Source organism: Salvelinus fontinalis, chromosome 2 (genome assembly GCF_029448725.1).
Source record: "Salvelinus fontinalis isolate EN_2023a chromosome 2, ASM2944872v1, whole genome shotgun sequence".
Taxonomy (NCBI): Eukaryota; Metazoa; Chordata; class Actinopteri; order Salmoniformes; family Salmonidae; genus Salvelinus; species Salvelinus fontinalis.
Genome location: NC_074666.1, coordinates 2,733,715 through 2,758,171, shown reverse-complemented (window position 1 = coordinate 2,758,171; position 24,457 = coordinate 2,733,715). Strand labels below are relative to the sequence as shown.

General features: G+C 44.5%; 1 protein-coding gene across 1 annotated transcript in view; it reads right to left on the bottom strand.

The window, feature by feature from the left end:
• The window catches only part of trabd2a (TraB domain containing 2A), a 135,461-nt gene extending 115,876 nt beyond the window's left edge, over positions 1-19,585 (bottom strand). The window contains exons 1-2 of the mRNA XM_055944221.1: positions 18,674-19,585; positions 17,276-17,836 (exon numbers count right to left, since the gene is read on the bottom strand). Of these exons, the coding sequence (XP_055800196.1) occupies positions 17,276-17,836; positions 18,674-18,781 (669 nt within the window). The 5' untranslated portion in view covers positions 18,782-19,585. The remainder of the gene's footprint in view (positions 1-17,275; positions 17,837-18,673) is intronic.
• Positions 19,586-24,457: the final 4,872 nt, after the last annotated feature.

The following is a 24,457-nucleotide window of genomic DNA, read 5'->3' as shown; positions in this document are numbered from 1 at the left end:
CTACTGTAGACCACTACTATAGACCAGGACACAACTATAGACCAGGACACTACTATAGACCAGGACACTACTATAGACCAGGACACTACTATAGACCACTACTATAGACCAGGACACTACTATAGACCAGGGCACTACTATAGACCAGAACACTACTATATACCACTACTATAGACCAGGACACTACTATAGACCAGGGCACTACTATAGAACACTACTATAGACCAGGACACTACTGTAGACCACTACTATAGACCAGGACACTACTATAGACCAGGACACTACTATAGACCAGGACACTACTGTAGACCACTACTATAGACCAGGACACTACTATAGACCAGGACACTACTATAGACTACTACTATAGACCACTACTATAGACCAGGACACTACTATAGACCAGGACACTACTATAGACCACTACTATAGACCAGACCACTACTATAGACCAGGACACTACTGTAGACCACTACTATAGACCAGGACACTACTATAGACCACTACTATAGACCAGACCACTACTATAGACCAGGACACTAATATAGACCACTACTACAGACCAGGGCACTACTATAGACCAGGGTACTACTATAGACCACTACTATAGACCAGGACACTACTATAGACCAGGACACTACTATAGACCAGGGCACTACTATAGACCAGGACACTACTGTAGACCACTACTATAGACCAGGACACTACTATAGACCAGGACACTACTATAGACCAGGACACTACTATAGACCAGGACACTACTATAGACCAGGGCACTACTATAGACCACTAATATAGACCAGACCACTACTATAGACCAGGACACTACTATAGACCACTACTATAGACCAGACCACTACTATAGACCAGACCACTACTATAGACCACTACTATAGACCAGGGCACTACTATAGACCAGACCACTAATATAGACCAGACCACTACTATAGACCAGGACACTACTATAGACCAGACCACTAATATAGACCAGACCACTACTATAGACCAGGACACTACTGTAGACCACTACTATAGACCAGGGCACTACTATAGACCAGGACACTACTATAGACCACTACTATAGACCAGGACACTACTATAGACCAGGGCACTACTATACACCAGGACACTACTATAGACCAGGACACTACTATAGACCAGGGCACTACTATAGACCAGGACACTACTATAGACCACTACTATAGACCAGGGCACTACTATAGACCAGGGCACTACTATAGACCAGGACACTACTATAGACCAGGACACTACTATAGACCAGGACACTACTATAGACCAGGGCACTACTATAGACCACTACTATAGACCAGGGCACTACTATAGACCAGGACACTACTATAGACCAGGACACTACTATAGACCAGGGCACTACTATAGACCAGGGCACTACTATAGACCAGGACACTACTATAGACCAGGACACTACTATAGACCACTACTTTAGACCAGGGCACTACTTTACACCAGGACACTACTTTAGACCAGGGCCTATATTGTACTATATAGGTAATAGGGAGCAGAATCTCGTGTGTTTTGGGACCATGAATAGTGTCTCTACAAACCCTGGAAGATAGACAGCAACAGCGAGCAGTATGAGGTGGAAATAAAGGCTTATGGCAGGCTTGTCTAACTCCTCATTAACATCCAAGGAATAATCCTTTGGAATTCGCTATCAGGACTCGGCTGCTGTTCGTACAACTTCTACAGTAGTAGTTTTACATTTTGTTTAGTTCCTAGCTAATGATTCCAACTGCAATTTCAATACAACTAATTTAGTAATGACAATAATGCAATTTAATCATTAAATATAACATTTATACTAAGGGTGTGGGTTGGCTAACATTAGTGATTAGCTACTAAACATTTCATCTGATTTGTTGAATACATCATTGTTACTGATGTAATAGGACTGTTAAAAGCTGATGTGTAGCTTGCCAATAAAGAAAAGCAAAGTGACTCTGTAACGGGTGGCGGCCTGCGGCTATTACACACACACACACGCGCACGCTAATGGAGGCTATAAGACTATAGATCACTGAGAATAAATCCCTGAAGGCGTGTTAAGATCACCCGGCAGCAGTAAAATAATACAGTGAATTACGGGCTGTAAAAGACATTAGGTTGTATTATAGCTATTAAGTGGAACACATGGACCGTCTAGAAAATACAACATGAATCAATATTGACTGAGAAATATTAAAGTTAAACCTGATTGAGAAGATATTCATAGAGGTTATAACTTTATAACAAATTTATAACTTAAAATGTACAATAAATACAAAAAGGTTCAATTCCATGATTTAAAAAAAAAAAAGGAATTTCAAGAGTTAATTTTTTAACTCTGATGAAATCATCAAACACAAGACTACTGAACGCTAAAAAAGCTATTTTCCCAAACGTGTATTATAGTTGAAAGGAATCAAGGTAGCGATATATCTGTAACGAAATCTGCATTTCTACTCTTTTAGTGTTGCTGTTTAGTTCAGCGTCATTACAACCATTGGCAGTGTCTCAAACAACACCCTATGACCATAGGGCTCTGGTCAAAAGTAGTGCACTACATAGGGCCCTCTAGGCTCTCTGGTCAAAAGTAGTGCACTACATTGGGCCCTCTAGGCTCTCTGGTCAAAAGTAGTGCACTACAAAGGGCCCTCTAGGCTCTCTGGTCAAAAGTAGTGCACTACATAGGGCCCTCTAGGCTCTCTGGTCAAAAGTAGTGCACTACATTGGGCCCTCTAGGCTCTGGTCAAAAGTAGTGCACTGTATAGGGCCCTCTAGGCTCTCTGGTCAAAAGTAGTGCACTACATTGGGCCCTCTAGGCTCTGGTCAAAAGTAGTGCACTACATAGGGCCCTCTAGGCTCTCTGGTCAAAAGTAGTGCACTACAAAGGGCCCTCTAGGCTCTCTGGTCAAAAGTAGTGCACTACATAGGGCCCTCTAGGCTCTGGTCAAAAGTAGTGCACTACATAGGGCCCTCTAGGCTCTCTGGTCAAAAGTAGTGCACTACATAGGGCCCTCTAGGCTCTCTGGTCAAAAGTAGTGCACTACAAAGGGCCCTCTAGGCTCTCTGGTCAAAAGTAGTGCACTACATAGGGCCCTCTAGGCTCTCTGGTCAAAAGTAGTGCACTACAAAGGGCCCTCTAGGCTCTCTGGTCAAAAGTAGTGCACTGCATAGGGCCCTCTAGGCTCTCTGGTCAAAAGTAGTGCACTACATAGGGCCCTCTAGGCTCTCTGGTCAAAAGTAGTGCACTACATTGGGCCCTCTAGGCTCTGGTCAAAAGTAGTGCACTATATAGGGCCCTCTAGGCTCTCTGGTCAAAAGTAGTGCACTACATAGGGCCCTCTAGGCTCTCTGGTCAAAAGTAGTGCACTACATTGGGCCCTCTAGGCTCTGGTCAAAAGTAGTGCACTATATAGGGCCCTCTAGGCTCTCTGGTCAAAAGTAGTACACTACATAGGGCCCTCTAGGCTCTCTGGTCAAAAGTAGTGCACTACATAGGGCCCTCTAGGCTCTCTGGTCAAAAGTAGTGCACTACATAGGGCCCTCTAGGCTCTCTGGTCAAAAGTAGTGCACTATATAGGGCCCTCTAGGCTCTCTGGTCAAAAGTAGTGCACTACAAAGGGCCCTCTAGGCTCTCTGGTCAAAAGTAGTGCACTACATAGGGCCCTCTAGGCTCTCTGGTCAAAAGTAGTGCACTGTATAGGGCCCTCTAGGCTCTCTGGTCAAAAGTAGTGCACTACATAGGGCCCTCTAGAATCTCTGGTCAAAAGTAGTGCACTACATAGGGCCCTCTAGGCTCTCTGGTCAAAAGTAGTGCACTACATAGGGCCCTCTAGGCTCTCTGGCCAAAAGTAGTGCACTACATAGGGCCCTCTAGGCTCTCTGGTCAAAAGTAGTGCACTACAAAGGGCCCTCTAGGCTCTCTGGTCAAAAGTAGTGCACTACATAGGGCCCTCTAGGCTCTCTGGTCAAAAGTAGTGCACTACATAGGGCCCTCTAGGCTCTCTGGCCAAAAGTAGTGCACTACATAGGGCCCTCTAGGCTCTCTGGTCAAAAGTAGTGCACTACAAAGGGCCCTCTAGGCTCTCTGGTCAAAAGTAGTGCACTACAAAGGGCCCTCTAGGCTCTCTGGTCAAAAGTAGTGCACTACATAGGGCCCTCTAGGCTCTCTGGTCAAAAGTTGTGCACTACATAGGGCCCTCTAGGCTCTCTGGTCAAAAGTAGTACACTACATAGGGCCCTCTAGGCTCTCTGGTCAAAAGTAGTGCACTGCATAGGGCCCTCTAGGCTCTCTGGTCAAAAGTAGTGCACTACATAGGGCCCTCTAGGCTCTCTGGTCAAAAGTAGTGCACTACAAAGGGCCCTCTAGGCTCTCTGGTCAAAAGTAGTGCACTACATAGGGCCCTCTAGGCTCTCTGGTCAAAAGTAGTGCACTACAAAGGGCCCTCTAGGCTCTCTGGTCAAAAGTAGTGCACTACATAGGGCCCTCTAGGCTCTCTGGTCAAAAGTAGTGCACTACATAGGGCCCTCTAGGCTCTCTGGTCAAAAGTAGTGCACTACATAGGGCCCTCTAGGCTCTCTGGTCAAAAGTAGTGCACTACATAGGGCCCTCTAGGCTCTCTGGTCAAAAGTAGTGCACTACATAGGGCCCTCTAGGCTCTCTGGTCAAAAGTAGTACACTATAGTGTAAACCCCCTGTTTTTTCATCTATCGGTAATCAGATGTTTGATCTAAGTACTGCAGGTAGTTATATCAATTATATGCACTATTTAAGTGACTGTTGCTTGTATTGAATCCAAAAAAGACCCCTGTAATGATGCAGACTTTCCCCCCGCTGATCTTTTCTCACACGTTGCTGAGCAACAAGACTTGACTTCCCAGCACCTGGCATGGACAGGCCAAAGTAAGTAAGCATCTATTGTAATTATACTAGTCCTGTAGGCATTAACACGTTCCTCTCTCTCTCTGTCTAACTCTTCATCTCTCTCTCTCTCTGTCTAACTCTCCCTCTCTCTCTCTCTGTCTAACTCTTCATCTCTCTCTCCCTGTCTAACTCTTCATCTCTCTCTCCCTGTCTAACTCTTCATCTCTCTCTCCCTGTCTAACTCTTCATCTCTCTCTCTCTGTCTAACTCTTCATCTCTCTCTCTCTGTCTAACTCTTCATCTCTCTCTCTTCATCTCTCCCTCTCTCTGTCTAACTCTCCATCTCGCTCCCTCTCTCTCTCCCTCTCTCTCTCTCCCTCTCTCTCTTCATCTCTCTCTCCCTCTCTCTCTCTCTCTCTTTCTCTCCCTCTATCTCTCTCTTCCCCTCTCTCTTCATCTCTCCCTCTCTCTCCCTGTCTAACAGGACTGATATTGATCAATGCCTGCTCTCTGCAGTACTGCAGTAGCATAAGCACTGAGCCAGCTTCCCCACGCTGCTTTTCATGACCTGGCGTTAAAACGGAGCCAAGCTATTAAGTCCTGATCTGAGCTCACCAAGCTGAAAGGCCCAGGGCAGTATAGGGAAGAGGAGCCTGTGTTTAGGATACGTTTTTCAACCATTAGTTCAGCCAAGCCTTAGTTATCCACTGTGGAGTCTGGACAAAAAAAGGTATTCTTGGCAACAGGTGACAATATCTAATTACCTGTCCTGTCCAGGGGGTGTACTTATAAATCAAGCTGTCACACGCTACAGAAACAGGAGATAGGCTCCTGCCCTATGAGTCTTTCTGGCTGGACAAGGCTTACTTGCTTGTCAGTTTCCTGTTAAAATGACACCAAGACACTAAAACGAAGCCACATCTGCCAGTAAATTTGAGGAATTAGAACTGTGACATAATGAATATACTAGGTATTACATGAGGCATCAACTTTAGGTAAAGTGGGAGTAGAATCCAGTCAAACCAGAGAGGGAGGAAACGAAACGAGGAAACGAAACGAGGCACCTTGACACCACCATGACATCATAAGGCCCATTCTCAGCTCGGTAACAAACGAAGACTTGAACATTCCTTCAAAACCATTACTTACACTGACGGGAGAAAGAGACACATTCATTACTGGGCTCTTCAGCACCTACAAATACAAATAAAATGTTTTTGCCCATGTGTTACATTTTGAATTTCACATGTTAACACCATCTTTTCACATGCGAGGAGAATAACATGTTAACACCACCTTTTCACATGTGAGGAGAATAACATGTTAACACCACCTTTTCACATGTGAGGAGAATAACATGTTAACACCACCTTTTCACATGTGAGGAGAATAACATATTTTCACCTCACATCTGGAATTTGCCATTTCACATGATGATTTAAAAAAAAAAATCCACATGTGAAAATCTTACTTTCACACGTGGAATTGGAAGTTCACATGTGTAAATCAATCACATTTGAAAATCAATCACATGCGAGAATCTAATTTGTTAGGTTTACATGTTAAATTTTCACACGTGTAATAACTTTAACATGGGGGTTGTGGGGTTGAAATAATGTTATTCTCCTCACGTGAAGAAGATGGAGTTAAATAAATAAAGAATAAAGAGGACCATAAATAAAGAATAAAGAGGAATAAAGAGGACCATAAATAAAGAATAAAGAGGAATAAAGAGGACCATAAATAAAGAATAAAGAGGACCATAAATAAAGAATAAAGAGGAATAAAGAGGACCATAAATAAAGAATAAAGAGGAATAAAGAGGACCATAAATAAAGAATAAAGAGGAATAAAGAGGACCATAAATAAAGAATAAAGAGGAATAAAGAGGACCATAAATAAAGAATAAAGAGGAATAAAGAGGACCATAAATAAAGAATAAAGAGGAATAAAGAGGACCATAAATAAAGAATAAAGAGGAATAAAGAGGACCATAAATAATGAATAAAGAGGAATAAAGAGGACCATAAATAATGAATAAAGAGGACCATAAATAATGAATAAAGAGGACCATAAATAATGAATAAAGAGGAATAAAGAGGACCATAAATAATGAATAAAGAGGACCATAAATAATGAATAAAGAGGAATAAAGAGGACCATAAATAAAGAATAAAGAGGAATAAAGAGGACCATAAATAAAGAATAAAGAGGAATAAAGAGGACCATAAATAAAGAATAAAGAGGAATAAAGAGGACCATAAATAATGAATAAAGAGGACCATAAATAATGAATAAAGAGGACCATAAATAATGAATAAAGAGGACCATAAATAATGAATAAAGAGGACCATAAATAATGAATAAAGAGGACCATAAATAATGAATAAAGAGGACCATAAATAATGAATAAAGAGGACCATAAATAATGAATAAAGAGGACCATAAATAATGAATAAAGAGGACCACATCTAAAAGAACCAAATGCGGGACAAGGGAACGATCTTGACATGGATCACGTTCAAATGGACCCACGGGCCCGGATGTCAATTCAACATCTATTCCATGTTGGTTCAATGTTAATTTAACCGTCAGAAACAACGTTGATTTAACCAGTGTGCCCAGTGGGATAGTTCGGCTTGTTAACCCTATCGGTCCCAGGAACCCAGCAAAAATCCGCTTTTCATTGATCTGCCTTTCATTGATCTGCATGTTCAGCCCTTTATATTTAGTGTTTTAACCTATAAAACACTACGGAGTGTTTTTACCGCTTTCTGTTCAGGACAACCAAAACAATTTGACATAAACAGTAAATAGTTGAATTCATGAATAATAAGGTTTGTCAAAGCAAGAATCTGATCAAAATGAGTTTCTATGATTACTGTACGTACAGAACTAGTTGGGAATTGAATATCCAGATAGTTTTGTGACAGCTATGTAAGCTTATTTCGGACACTATGTCCTGGGATTTCCTATTACCTTCTATGTCAGTGGTCACCAACCGGTCGATCGCCAAGGCATTGCTAGTCGATCGCCAAACATTTCTGTAAAAAACCCAATGATAAAGGTGAAGTTTTCCCATTTTGAACCATTTCATGTGTCTGAAGGTACAAACTCTTCCTTCCCGGTGGACCCAGAGAGCAAATCAAGTGTACGATAGGCCTACCGCTGGCCAATCAGATGGCTCAGATGACCGTGTCTGCAGTAACGTAGCAGGCATAAAGGAAAGCTACAGCAAAGTTGATACTGTGAGATGTAAAACGTTTTAAAACCACGACTAGAGAGAGACTGTCAACGAATACAGCAAAGAGATGGGGTTGTTAATGAGTGACTTCATGTTTCAGTTCTTATTCAGTATTGTCAACACTTTTATAAACCATAAAATGTGCGTTCACCCTACTTCCACTCAAGCTACTATCAGCAGTGCAGCTGTAATGAACGAGCAGGAAAGTGTCTCTATAGGCTTGGGTCTCTTAATATCGAGGAATATTTCACTTTCTCTGTTCATAGGAGTAACAACGTGAATTTATGCATGAGATAGAAATAATGCGGTGAGACTCGAGTTTCGCCGTCAGCTGGAAGACGGTGTCCCTTTCTGGTCAGTGTCAGTGGAGGAAAGGAAAGGGAGAGAGGAGGGACGTTGAGAGACGGACCCTCAGTCTGCTGCTCTCTCCCTCTGCTGAGACTGACCCTCAGTCTGCTGCTCTTCTCCCTCTGCTGAGACTGACCCTCAGTCTGCTGCTCTTCTCCCTCTGCTGAGACTGACCCTCAGTCTGCTGCTCTCTCCCTCTGCTGAGACTGACCCTCAGTCTGCTGCTCTTCTCCCTCTGCTGAGACTGACCCTCAGTCTGCTGCTCTCTCCCTCCGCTGAGACTGACCCTCAGTCTGCTGCTCTCTCCCTCTGCTGAGACTGACCCTCAGTCTGCTGCTCTCTCCCTCTGCTGAGACTGACCCTCAGTCTGCTGCTCTCTGATGGACCCTCAGTCTGCTGCTCTCTCCCTCTGCTGAGACGGACCCTCAGTCTGCTGCTCTCTCCCTCTGCTGAGACGGACCCTCAGTCTGCTGCTCTCTCCCTCTGCTGAGACTGACCCTCAGTCTGCTGCTCTCTCCCTCCGCTGAGACTGACCCTCAGTCTGCTGCTCTCTCCCTCTGCTGAGACGGACCCTCAGTCTGCTGCTCTCTCACTCCGCTGAGTCGGACCCTCAGTCTGCTGCTCTCTCCCTCCGCTGAGACGGACCCTCAGTCTGCTGCTCTCTCCCTCTGCTGAGACGGACCCCTCAGTCTGCTGCTCTCTCCCTCCGCTGAGACAGACCCTCAGTCTGCTGCTCTCTCCCTCTGCTGAGACTGACCCTCAGTCTGCTGCTCTCTCCCTCTGCTGAGACGGACCCCTCAGTCTGCTGCTCTCTCCCTCCGCTGAGACGGACCCTCAGTCTGCTGCTCTCTCCCTCCGCTGAGACTGACCCTCAGTCTGCTGCTCTCTCCCTCTGCTGAGACTGACCCTCAGTCTGCTGCTCTCTCCCTCTGCTGAGACTGACCCTCAGTCTGCTGCTCTCTCCCTCTGCTGAGACGGACCCTCAGTCTGCTGCTCTCTCCCTCCGCTGAGTCGGACCCTCAGTCTGCTGCTCTCTCCCTCTGCTGAGACGGACCCTCAGTCTGCTGCTCTCTCACTCTGCTGAGACGGACCCTCAGTCTGCTGCTCTTCTCCCTCCGCTGAGACTGACCCTCAGTCTGCTGCTCTCTCCCTCTGCTGAGACTGACCCTCAGTCTGCTGCTCTCTCCCTCTGCTGAGTCGGACCCTCAGTCTGCTGCTCTCTCCCTCTGCTGAGACTGACCCTCAGTCTGCTGCTCTCTCCCTCTGCTGAGTCGGACCCTCAGTCTGCTGCTCTCTCCCTCTGCTGAGACTGACCCTCAGTCTGCTGCTCTCTCCCTCCGCTGAGACGGACCCTCAGTCTGCTGCTCTCTCCCTCTGCTGAGACTGACCCTCAGTCTGCTGCTCTCTCCCTCTGCTGAGACTGACCCTCAGTCTGCTGCTCTCTCCCTCTGCTGAGACTGACCCTCAGTCTGCTGCTCTCTCCCTCCGCTGAGACTGACCCTCAGTCTGCTGCTCTCTCCCTCCGCTGAGACTGACCCTCAGTCTGCTGCTCTCTCCCTCCGCTGAGACTGACCCTCAGTCTGCTGCTCTCTCCCTCCGCTGAGACTGACCATCAGATGCAGGTACCAATTGTCCAGAAATACAGAAGAAACCTGTCCGAAAACCACATTTTCTTATTTGTCAGACTTTTTCATGTGTTTTCTTTTTGGTAAGGGAGTCCACAGAGGTATGGAATGTTCCATGGGGTTCAGTATTAATGGATTAATGGAACACTCCAGTGTTAATGGATTAATGGAACACTCCAGTGTTAATGGATTAATGGAACACTCCAGTATTAATGGATTAATGGAACACTCCAGTGTTAATGGATTAATGGAACACTCCAGTGTTAATGGATTAATGGAACACTCCAGTGTTAATGGATTAATGGAACACTCCAGTGTTAATGGATTAATGGAACACTCCAGTGTTAATGGATTAATGGAACACTCCAGTGTTAATGGATTCATGGAACACTCCAGTATTAATGGATTAATGGAACACTCCAGTGTTAATGGATTAATGGAACACTCCAGTGTTAATGGATTAATGGAACACTCCAGTGTTAATGGATTAATGGAACACTCCAGTGTTAATGGATTCATGGAACACTCCAGTGTTAATGGATTAATGGAACACTCCAGTGTTAATGGATTCATGGAACACTCCAGTGTTAATGGATTAATGGAACACTCCAGTGTTAATGGATTCATGGAACACTCCAGTATTAATGGAACACTCCAGTGTTAATGGATTCATGGAACACTCCAGTATTAATGGATTAATGGAACACTCCAGTGTTAATGGATTAATGGAACACTCCAGTGTTAATGGATTCATGGAACACTCCAGTGTTAATGGATTCATGGAACACTCCAGTATTAATGGAACACTCCAGTGTTAATGGATTCATGGAACACTCCAGTATTAATGGATTAATGGAACACTCCAGTGTTAATTTATTCATGGAACACTCCAGTGTTAATTTATTTTCATTTTTTATTGAACCTTAATTCATACCGTTTTTTCTCATTGAGATAACATCTCTTTTCCAAGAGAGACCTGGTCCAATAGCAGCAGGGGGAACAACGTTTCAGACAAAACAACAGACACTAACACAACATTAAACAAAACTATATACACACATACAGTACAACAACTACATATTACGTTAAAAACCACAAAAGCCTTGACTAAAAAACAGCTGTCCTAAAGACAATTACACTCTTGTATGATATATATATATATATATATATATATACATCGATCAAGTGTTTAAACTCCACCAACTAAACTAGATCTTCAAATTTTAAAATGTTCAGGAGAGAATTCCAGGACAACGGAGCTGAGTTACTAAAACTATTTCTACCATGACCTGTTCTAATTTTTGGTACTGTTAGAAGCAAATGAGAATAGGACCGTAATTGGTATTGATTTACTGACCTGATTTTTTTAAAAGAACAGAGATAAAATGGCATTTTACCCGATATGGCCTTATAAATCAGTGTTCAACCTATGCAAGGACAAGGACGACCAGCCAACAGACGTGTGTTTTTTAAACTTTTCCAAACAACTGCCGTTTTGACCCCTTTCCCAACATTTTACAGAACAAAAATGTCTGCTATATAATTTCTTTCCCTACTTGTCTGCTTTTCAAGCACTAACTCGGATTTCAAATCGGGGCTACCAATCTGTAACTAGAGCTATTTTTGTAACCGATGGCCTGTTTTTCTGGCTTCGGTAAAACATGTCAGAAGTTAGCTGTAAGACGTTTTAGATTTGTAATGAACCTGAGGGCTGCATGATACACGGAATCAAGTGCTCTCAGGGTAGTGGCTGAGGCCTGCATATATATAACATCACTAAAATCTAAAACCGCCAGTAATGTACATCGTACCAGCTCCTTCCTGGCCTCCAGAGAAAAACAAGCCTAATGCCAATAATAAAAACCTATTCTCAGCTTGAGCTTCCTTATCACGTTCTCTACAAGCACAGTGAAGCTCAGCTTATCATCAACCCACACACCCAAATATTTGTACACTTCAACTTGCTCTATAGTCCAGCCAATGTAGCAATAACATGATGAGTAACATGCCTGGCATTTGAAAATACAGATGTTTTATTTGCCCCCAAACGATTGTGTTTTTTTGTTTGTTTGTTTGTTTGTTTGTTTGTTTGTTTTTTTGTTTGTGCGTTGTCTGTAACTCCTTTTTTTAACTTCTTTTGTACATAATGTTGCCGCTACCATCTCTTATGACCGAAAATAACTTGTGGACATCAGGACTGCGATTACTCACCACAGACTGGCAGAATCCATTTTTTACCTTTAACGAGTCTGACGAGCCCGACGCAGACGATATACTGCTTTTTCGGGAATAGGCCCAGATCCCCGGGATTTGCATGAAGAGGATGAGGAGAAAAAGGGTCCGGAGGAAGGGCTGCCTTCTGAGAATTCGTAGGCGATTGAATAAATCCCCACTTCCTTCCATTCTGCTAGAAAACGTGCAATCTTTGGACAATAAAATAGAAGACCTACGCGGAAGATTTAACTACCAACGAGACATTCAAAACTGTAACATCTTATGCTTCACGGAGACGTGGCTGAACAATGACAGTATCAACATGGTTATACGCTGCACCGGCAGGATAGAACAGCGGCATCTGGTAAGACCAGGGGTGGCGGACTATGTATTTTTGTAAATAACAGCTGGTGCACGATATCTAAGGAAGTCTCGCGCTATTACTCGCCTGAGGTAGAGTATCTCATGATAAACTGTAGACCACACTATCTACCTAGAGAGTTTTCATCTGTATTTTTTGTAGCTGTTTTACATACCACCACAGTCAGCGGCTGGCACTAAGACAGCAATGAATGAGCTGCATTCCGCCATAAGCAAACAAGAAAACGCTCACCCAGAGGCGGCGCTCCTAGAAGCCGGAGGCTTTAATGCAGGGAAACTTAAATCCGTTCTACCAAATTTCTATCAGCATGTTAAATGTGCAACCAGAGGGGGAAAAAAACTCTGAATCACCTTTACTCCACACACAGAGATGCATACAAAGCTCTCCTTCGCCCTCCATTTGGAAAATCTGACCGTAATTATATCCTCCTGATTCCTGCTTACAAGCTAAAATGAAAGCAGGAAGCACCAGTGACTCGGTCTATAAAAACGTTGTCAGATGAAGCAGATGCTACAGGACTGTTTCGCACAGACTGGAATATGTTCCGGGATTCCTCCGATGGCATTGAGGAGTACACCACATCTGTCATTGGCTTCATCAATAAGTGCATCGACGACGTCGTCCCCACAGTGACAGTACGTACATACCCCAACCAGAAGCCATGGATTACAGGCAACATCCGCACTGAGCTAAAGGCTAGAGCTGCCGCTTTCAAGGAGAGGGACTCTAACCCAGAAGCTTATAAGAAATCTCGCTATGCCCTACGACGAATCATCAAAAAGGCAAAGCGTCAATACAGGACTAAGATCGAATCGTACTACACCGGCTCTGACGCTCGTCGGATGTGGCAGGGCTTGCAAACCATAGATGGGAGGGGTTGAGGGGAGCTGAAGGATGGGACCGGATGGTGTTCAGAGATAGATGGGAGGGGAGATAGATGGGATGGGTTGAGGGGAGCTGAAGGATGGGACTGGATGGTGTTCAGAGATAGATTGGAGGGGTTGAGGGTAGCTGAAGGATGGAACTGGATGGTGTTCAGAGATAGATGGGAGGGGTTGAGGGGAGCTGAAGGATGGGACTGGATGGTGTTCAGAGATAGATGGGAGGGGTTGAGGGGAGCTGAAGGATGGGACTGGATGGTGTTCAGAGATAGATGGGAGGGGTTGAGGGGGGCTGAAGGATGGGACTGGATGGTGTTCAGAGATAGATGTGAGGGGTTGAGGGGAGCTGAAGGATGGGACTGGATGGTGTTCAGAGATAGATGGGAGGGGTTGAGGGGAGCTGAAGGATGGGACTAGATGGTGTTCAGAGATAGATGTGAGGGGTTGAGGGGAGCTGAAGGATGGGACTGGATGGTGTTCAGAGATAGATGGGAGGGGTTGAGGGGAGCTGAAGGTTTGGATTAATAACAACAAGATAATTGTAAAATGTATATAGTATGTATAAACAGGAAGAAGAAGCCTAAGTGTTGTCAATTAGTTTACTCCAAATAGGGGAGGGGTAGTAGGGTTAGGGGGACATAATGAAGGGAAATATATAACAAATATGCAGTGGCATTAAAAAGTATGTGAACCCTTTGGAAATACCTGGATTTCAGCATAAATTGGTCATAAAATTTGATCTGATCTTCATCTAAGTCACAACAAAAGACAAAGACAACCTGCTTAAACTAATAACACACAAACAGTCATACGTTTTCATGTCTTTATTGAACACATCGTGTAAACATCCACAGTGCAGGGTGGGAAAAGTATGTGAACCCTTGGATTTAATAACTGGTTGACCCTCCTTTGGCAGCAATAACCTCAACCAGACGTTTTCTGTAGTTGCGGATCAGACCTGCACAACAGTCAGGAGGAATTTGGGACCATTCCTCTTTACAAAACTGTTTCAGTTCAGCAATATTCTTGGGATGTCTGGTGTGAACTGCTCTCTTGAGGTCATGCCACAACATCTCAATCGGATTGAGGTCAGGACTCTGACTGGGCCACTCCAGAAGGCGTATTTTCTTCTGTTGAAGCCATTCTGTTGTTGATTTACTTCTGTGTTTTGGGTCGCTGTCCTTTTGCATCACCCAACTTCTGTTGAGCTTCAATTGGCGGACAGATAGCCTAACATTCTCCTGCAAAATGCCTTGATAAACTTGGGAATTCATTTTTCCGTCGATGATAGCGAGCTGTCCATAGCGAGCTGTCCCTGAGGCAGCAAAGCAGCCCCAAACCATGATGCTCCCTCCACCATACTTTACAGTTGGGATGAGGCTTTGATGTTGGTGTGCAGTGCCTTTTTTCTCCACACATAGTAATATCATCTGTCCACAGAATATTTTGCCAGTAACACTGTGGAACATCCAGGTGCACTTTTGCAAACCTCAGACGTGCAGCAATGTTTTTTTGGACAGCGGTGGCTTCTTCCGTGGTGTCCTCCCATGAACACCATTCTTGTTTAGTGTTTCACGTATCGTAGACTCGTCAACAGAGATGTTAGCATGTTCCAGAGATTTCTGTAAGTCTTTAGCTGACACTATTGTATTCAATGTAGACAAGAAAAATACAATACTTTGTGTGTTTTTAGTTTAAGCACACTGTGTTTGTCTATTGTTGTGACTTAGATGAAGATCAGATCCTATTTGATGACCAATTTATGCAGAAATCCAGGCAATTCCAAAGAGTTCACATACTTTTTCTTGCCACTGTATATATATATATATGTATTATTTTATTTTTTTAATATATGGGGGATTGGAAATGATGCAGATAATTACATTGATAGAAGCCACAATATATAGGCAATATTAAAGCTGATCCACCCCCTAAAATATATACTAATAACAAAGTATTGACTCAGGGGTGTTAATACTAATGAAAATTCTATATTTCCGTATTCCATTTTCAAGAAATGTGGAAAAATGTCTAAAAACATGTTTTGACTTTGTCATTATGGGGTATTGTGATGTCATTATGGGGTATCGTGATGTCATTATGGGGTATTGTGATGTCATTATGGGGTATCGTGATGTCATTATGGGATATCGTAATGTCTCTAAGGGGTTTTGTGTGTACATGGTTGAGAGAAAAAAAAATATTTAAACCATTTAATCCAACAAAATGTGGAATAAGTCAAGGTGTATGAATACTTTCTGATGGCACTGTAGCTACCTAAATTACCTTGTATCCCTGCACATCGACTCGGTACTGGTAGTCCCTGTATATAGCCATGTCATTACCTGGTACCCCTGCACATCGACTCAGTACTGGTACTCCCTGTATATAGCCATGTCATTACCTGGTACCCCTGCACATCGACTCAGTACTGGTACTCCCTGTATATAGCCATGTCATTACCTGGTACCCCTACACATTGACTCGGTACTGGTAGTCCCTGTATATAGCCATGTCATTACCTGGTACCTCCTGTATATAGCCATGTTATTACCTGGTACTCCCTGTATATAGCCATGTTATTACCTGGTACCTCCTCTATATAGCCATGTTATTACCTGGTACTCCCTGTATACAGCCATGTTATTACCTGGTACTCCCTGTATATAGCCATGTTATTACCTGGTACCTCCTGTATATAGCCATGTTATTACCTGGTACTTCCTGTATATAGCCATGTTATTACCTGGTACTTCCTGTATATAACAATGTTATTACCTGGTACCTCCTGTATGAAGCCATGTTATTACTTGGTACCTCCTGTATAAAGCCATGTTATTACCTGGTACCTCCTGTATGAAGCCATGATATTACCTGGTACCTCCTGTATGAAGCCATGTTATTACTTGGTACCTCCTGTATAAAGCCATGTTATTACCTGGTACCTCCTGCATATAGCCATGTTATTGTTATTTGTTATTCTCTGTGTATTTATTCCATGTGTCACATTTAACATTTATACTTTAACTCTACATTGTTGAAAAAGGACCTGTCAGTCTGCATTTCTGTTAGTCAACACCTGTTGTTTAGGAAACATGTGACGAATAAAATGTCATTTGATTTGAGGTCTTTCTTGAAATCCAAACATTGTTCTTGATTCATGTGAAATTGTGAAGTTTTAAAATCATATCTAATAGACTAGGATGGTCTCTGGTCTAAAGTAGTGCACTATATAGGGTTCTCTAGGGCTCTGGTCTAAAGTAGTGCACTATATAGGGTTCTCTAGGGCTCTGGTCTAAAGTAGTGCACTATATAGGGTTCTCTAGGGCTCTGGTCTAAAGTAGTGCACTATATAGGGTTCTCTAGGGCTCTGGTCTAAAGTAGTGCACTATATAGGGTTCTCTAGGGCTCTGGTCTAAAGTAGTGCACTATATAGGGTTCTCTAGGGCTCTGGTCTAAAGTTGTGCACTATATAGGGAATAGGGTTCTATATGGCTCTGTTAAAAGTAGTGCACTATATAGGGAATAGGGTTCTTTAGGGCTCTGGTCTAAAGTAGTGCACTATATAGGGAATAGGGTTCTATAGGGCTCTGTTAAAAGTAGTGCACTATATAGGGAATAGGGTTCTTTCGGGCTCTGGTCTAAAGTAGTGCACTATGTAGAAAATAGGCCGGGTGCATTTTGCGATGGACTCACCTGAGAGAAGTTGAGTCCGTTGAGAGGGTGACACTGCTCCTCCACCTTCTCCACAGCTCCTGTTCTCTTCCTCATCCTCTCTGCCTCCTGAGCCAGGTACAGATCCAACACCGGGACCCCCCTCGTCTTAATGTCCGCCTCCGTCAACGAGTTCACCATCAACATCACCCACACAGGCCTCTTCCTCTCCCAGTTCCCCGCTATTGCATTAAACAGGTAGTCAGCGTAGAGGCCTTTACCCCTCTGGTCAGGAGTCATCCAGAATGGCATCATGAGTTTGACGTACTCCAAGTGCCTCTTGAGGCGTCTGTAGATGTCTCTGGGTAGAACATCTTGTAGGGTCCCCCCCTGAGGGAGGAGCTGGCAGCTGGTCAGGGCTGAGATGGTGTAAGGATCAGTCAGGTCCAGCTCCAAGTAAACCATGTTGCTCTCCTGGAAAGCCTTCTTGGAGTTCTCTGGGATAAAGTCCCAGACGCGCGTGTAAGGGACGTGGATCGTGCCGTAGAAGTAGGACGGAGGGTTACGTTTGATGGTCCACAGGAAAGAGTTCAGATCACTTTGCTACCGATGCGGAAAAGAGGAAAGAAGACATTGAGTGAATTAGTAATAGTATTACCAGGCTATAAAACCAAATTCATGTTTTTTGATCAACCCAAAACCTTATGTCCTTAATGAACATATATTGTGTGTGTGCGTGTGTGCGTGTGTGCGTGTGTGTGTGTGTGTGTGTGTGTGTGTGTGTGTGTGTGTGTGTGTGTGTGTGTGTGTGTGTGTGTGTGTGTGTGTGTGCGTGTGTGTGATGTCATTCACAAAACATGTCACTAAAATTAAACAAAGACATGGACAAACAAACTATTTTAAATTGCTGGCTGGTCTAAAAACAGACTTGCAATAAACAAAAATACCTACTAAGTTTCATCCATTGCAAATATACAGTGTGAACATGGAGCTATTTAAATAGACTGAGACTGTTGATTCTACGTGCGATAGGCCATTTGATGCTCGGTAATGGACTGATAATGTCTTATCAGCAGAACACTTCACAGCGCACTAGACTCACACAATAGACATCCGAGATGATCTGCGCTCTTAGAGGATGTAGAAACTTTACAGGAAAACACTTAGACCTACTTTTTGAGGTTCACACCTATCTGTGGATTAGGCTACACTCGCGGATGAATGAACTAGCCTAGAACAACACATTTTTGTAAATGAAACGTGAACGGAAGAAATAATCATTTAGTCTAACATATTTATAGGCTAAAACGGGACCGTGGACATTATAATTTTCAAATAACAGTTCCAGTGGACATTTTTTAAATTATGAAAAAAATCATAATTTACTTAGATGTTGGCTAAGACATTATATTCAATTGGACGTGATATTAGGGGACTTACTTTCCTTTTTAGCTCGCAGTTAGACGACTCCCGGAGGCTCCATTGGTCGGCTCCTTTCACCAGCAGTATTAGGAACGCTTGAATAAATGTGACCCAAGAGACCAGCATCGTAACTCCCAACGTGCACGCTATTTTCACAACGTGTCGCAAAGATGAAGCTACCCAACAACAATTATTTTCTGGGGAAATTGCTTAAATAATTTCCCGAATTTCAGTTCCATGTAAATAATAATTCAAACACGCCGACATATAGCCTATCTACCTTTCTGCCGCCGGAAGAACTCATGTTTGAGTGAAATTGCATTCAATACTTTGAGTGATGTTTTTTTTTTCTTCACATGTGTGAAAGCATTGACGATGTCATCATGCTGTCGTCTTGAATCTGACACTTTCCCTCTCCCTCATATTTGATAATACGCTGCCGTGCATGGCACTTGATGGAAACCTACAATTTGCTCCGCGATAGTAGACTAGGCTACAATCCTCAATGAGAAAAAAAAAAATCGAAGCTAACTGTCCAGTGTTTGATAGGCCACACTTAGAACCGAGCAGATTGTTCACAGTGAGTAAATTAGTATCCAAAGTGCACGCAAGCAACAGGTATCTAAACTCAACTTCGTGCGTCTTCAGGTTCCCGGAATGAGCGGTGGAATTCCTCGCCACAATGTTGTTACTACTCCGCTGTTATCTACTTCCAAAACACAGGCCCGCAGAAAATAAAAGATTTCACCGGTGCTGTTCGGGAATTCGAACGGAGCAACACTTTCTCCTGAATTGGTTGTCCAATTCCAAGCGCCACCAACCGTCCCCAAATCCTCGAAGAAACTTTCTCTATCGTGTCCTCCTTGTTTCCATAAGTCCAGACTCCCCTCATTTCTCTCACAGTGTTGCTGGAGTGTGTTAGCATCTCTATGTTAGGCTCATGCATGGGGCACTACCTACCCCCCTGCCCCCACCCTCTCTCTCTCTCCACTCCTCCACCCCCTCCCCACTGTGCAATAATCTGATTTAACATCTCACCCCCCGCCCCCCGCGGGTCGTGGCGAGAGGAGTACACTCATTTACTTCAAAAGTAGAATCCGACTATGGTCTGATCTGCTTCTCAGGACTTTATCAGGAGTCGGCAAGATTCGGCTTTTCCAGAGCCCTCACAGCGGCAGGAGTGAGAGTGTTGAGCCCTCACTGCGGCAGGAGTGAGAGTGTTGAGCCCTCACAGCGGCAGGAGTGAGAGTGGTTGAGCCCTCACAGCGGCAGGAGTGAGAGTGTTGAGCCCTCACTGCGGCAGGAGTGAGAGTGTTGAGCCCTCACTGCGGCAGGAGTGAGTGTTGAGCCCTCACTGCGGCAGGAGTGAGTGTTGAGCCCTCACTGCGGCAGGAGTGAGAGTGTTGAGCCCTCACTGCGGCAGGAGTGAGAGTGTTGAGCCCTCACTGCGGCAGGAGTGAGAGTGTTGAGCCCTCACAGCGGCAGGAGTGAGAGTGGTTGAGCCCTCACAGCGGCAGGAGTGAGAGTGTTGAGCCCTCACTGCGGCAGGAGTGAGAGTGTTGAGCCCTCACTGCGGCAGGAGTGAGAGTGGTTGAGCCCTAACAGCGGCAGGAGTGAGAGTGGTTGAGCCCTAACAGCGGCAGGAGTGAGAGTGGTTGAGCCCTCACAGCGGCAGGAATGAGAGTAGTTTAGCGCTCACAGCGGCAGGAGTGAGAGTGTTGAGCCCTCACTGCGGCAGGAGTGAGAGTGTTGAGCCCTCACTGCGGCAGGAGTGAGAGTGGTTGAGCCCTAACAGCGGCAGGAGTGAGAGTGGTTGAGCCCTAACAGCGGCAGGAGTGAGAGTGGTTGAGCCCTCACAGCGGCAGGAGTGAGAGTAGTTTAGCGCTCACAGCGGCAGGAGTGAGAGCGGTAGACTACCAATTAATTAACACTAAGAATAGGGCAAACAAACAAAGCAAACTTTATTAAGTCACAATGTTTGAATATGAACCAATAAGAAAAATAGCAGAACTTTTGTAATAGCAAATTGTATTACTTGTAGATTACTATTTAAGGTAGTAATTAAGGTACTATTTAATGAAAACATTTTGAAATATCACACACTTTTTCATTCTAATGGTAAGTCACTGATTGTCCTTTATTGAGCGGGGTTGTAAGGATAATGGGCTGTGTTGACTATTAGCGGAGCAGCCATTGAGGAGGGCAGACGGGCGTTGGATTTCCTGTAGGTCCGTAATGTCCCGCTAATGTCCTACAAAACCATCAGCTATTACCATTAGAATACACCCGCCAAGGGCACCGTTGGGCGCTCATTCATTCTCCCTGCCCTTAAATGCAACGCAGTTAATAGCCTACATGTTGATATAGTCTCGAGTAAAGAGACAGACGTCCGTCTGTCTGTCTGTTCATGAAAATATTGAGTAAAGACAAAAGACAGTTGGTTTGTTGGCAAATAAATCTGACACAACACACAATGAAATCGATAGTCCTATAAATTGTTGTCTGGCAATACTAGGCAATAGCCACTACAATGGGCTTTAGTGTGCAGGCCGACTCAATGTTAATGTACTTGGACATTTTTCATTGATTTAAACAAGCTTTTTTGAATGTCTATAAAACGATAGAAATATACGTTATTTTAGTGATGAAAAAAATTATGTAATATATATATTTTTTAAATGCTGTTTCTCATCAACTCAACTACTATAGGTAGGCTTGGGGTGAATTCCATTTAAATTCCAGTCTATTCAGGAAGTATACTGAAATTCCAATTCTCTTCAAAGTTTTTCAATTAGGAATTTGGTTTACTTCCTGAATTGACTGGAATTTTAAATGGAATTGATCCCAACCTAAATTAGCGATTATAATTGCTACTTCTCCCTGTCCATTACCCATAGAACCTGCAGGAGCGCCCTCTAGTGGCTGAAAACAGTCTCTGAAAAAGACTCCCTTTCATCCCAAGTGATTCTTACACCTGGAAATATGTCCTAACGTTAACCTCGTTTTGTGAAAAAGTAGATTAGTAGAATATGATTTTTTTTTAAGTGAAGACTGTTTTGCCTAGTTATGTCATATGTCAACAAAGCCTTGATATCTGTCATTGATTTGCTTCTTAACAGCTTCTACCCACAAGCCATAAGACTGCTGAACAGCTGGGAGCTAAACAGAGCCCTCTTTTACGCTGCTGCTACTCTCTGTTTATTATCTATGCATAGCCACTTTAACTCTACCTACATGTACATATTACCTCAATTACCTCAACTAACCGGTGCCCCCGCACATTGACTCTGTAACGGTACCCCCTGTATATAGCCTCCACATTGACTCTGTACCGGTACCCCCTGTATATAGCCTCCAAATTGACTCTGTACCAGTACCCCCTGTATATAGCCTCCACATTGACTCTGTACCGGGGTACCCCCTGTATATAGCCTCCACATTGACTCTGTATCGTAACACCCTGTATATAGCCTCCACATTGACTCTGTACCGTAACACCCTGTATATAGCCTCCACATTGACTCTGTATCGTAACACCCTGTATATAGCCTCCACATTGACTCTGTACCAGTACCCCCTGTATATAACCTCCATATTGACATTGACACTGTACCGGTACCCCCTGTATATAGTCTCCACATTGACTCTGTACCTGTACCCCCTGTATATAGCCTCCACATTGACTCTGTACCGGTACCCCCTGTATATAGCCTCCACATTGACTCTGTACCGGTACCCCCTGTATATAGCCTCCACATTGACTCTGTACTGGTACCCCCTGTATATAGCCTCCATATTGACCCTGTACCGGTACCCCCTGTATATAGCCTCCACATTGACTCTGTACCGGTACCCCCTGTATATAGCCTCCACATTGACTCTGTACCGGTACCTCCTGTATATAGCCTCCACATTGACTCTGTACCGGTACCTCCTGTATATAGCCTCCACATTGACTCTGTATCGGTACCCCCTGTATATAACCTCCACATTGACTCTGTACCGGTACCCCCTGTATATAGCCTCCACATTGACTCTGTACCGGTACCCCCTGTATATAGCCTCCACATTGACTCTGTACCGGTACACCCTGTATATAGCCTCCACATTGACTCTGTACCGGTACCCCCTGTATGTAGCCTCCACATTAACTTTGTACCGGTACCCCCTGTATATAGCCTCCACATTGACTCTGTACCGGTACCTCCTGTATATAGCCTCCACATTGACTCTGTACCGGTACCCCCTGTATATAGCCTCCACATTGACTCTGTACAGGTACCCCCTGTATATAGCCTCCACATTGACTCTGTACCGGTACCCCCTGTATATAGCCTCCACATTGACACTGTACCGGGGTACCCCCTGTATATAGCCTCCACATTGACTCTGTATCGTAACACCCTGTATATAGCCTCCACATTGACTCTGTACCAGTACCCCCTGTATATAACCTCCACATTGACATTGACACTGTACCGGTAGCCCCTGTATATAGTCTCCACATTGACTCTGTACTGGTACCCCCTGTATATAGCCTCCATATTGACTCTGTACCGGTACCCCCTGTATATAGCCTCCACATTGACTCTGTACCGGTACCCCCTGTATATAGCCTCCACATTGACTCTGTACCGGTACCTCCTGTATATAGCCTCCACATTGACTCTGTACTGGTACCTCCTGTATATAGCCTCCACATTGACTCTGTATCGGTACCCCCTGTATATAACCTCCACATTGACTCTGTACCGGTACCCCCTGTATATAGCCTCCACATTGACTCTGTACCGGTACCCCCTGTATATAGCCTCCACATTGACTCTGTACCGGTACACCCTGTATATAGCCTCCACATTGACTCTGTACCGGTACCCCCTGTATATAGCCTCCACATTAACTCTGTACCGGTACCCCCTGTATATAGCCTCCACATTGACTCTGTACCGGTACCTCCTGTATATAGCCTCCACATTGACATTGACACTGTACCGGTACCCCCTGTATATAGCCTCCACATTGACTCTGTACAGGTACCCCTGTATATAGCCTCCACATTGACTCTGTACCAGTACCCCCTGTATATAGCCTCCACATTGACTCTGTACCTGTACCCCCTGTATATAGCCTCCACATTGACTCTGTACCGGTACCACCTGTATATAGCCTCCACATTGACTCTGTACCGGTACCCCCTGTATATAGCCTCCACATTGACTCTGTACCGGTACCCCCTGTATATAGCCTCCACATTGACACTGTACCGGGGTACCCCCTGTATATAGCCTCCACATTGACTCTGTATCGTAACACCCTGTATATAGCCTCCACATTGACTCTGTACCAGTGTAACGGATGTGAAATGGCTAGCTAGTTAGCGGGTGCGCGCTAGTAGCATTTCAATCAGTTACGTCACTTGCTCTGAGACTTAAGTAGTGTTGCCCCTTGCTTTGCAAGAGCCGTGGCTTTTGTGGAGCGATGGGTAACACTGCTTCGTGGGTGACTGTTGTCGATGTGTGCAGAGGGTCCCTGGTTCGCGCCCGTGTCGGGGCGAGGGGGCGGTTTAAAGTTATACTGTTACATTGGTGCCGTGACCCGGATCACTGGTTGCTGCGGAAAAGGAGGAGGTTGAAAGGGGGGTGAGTGTAACGGATGTGAAATGGCTAGCTAGTTAGCGGGTGCGCGCTAGTAGCATTTCAATCAGTTACGTCACTTGCTCTGAGACTTAAGTAGTGTTGCCCCTTGCTTTGCAAGAGCCGTGGCTTTTGTGGAGCGATGGGTAACACTGCTTCGTGGGTGACT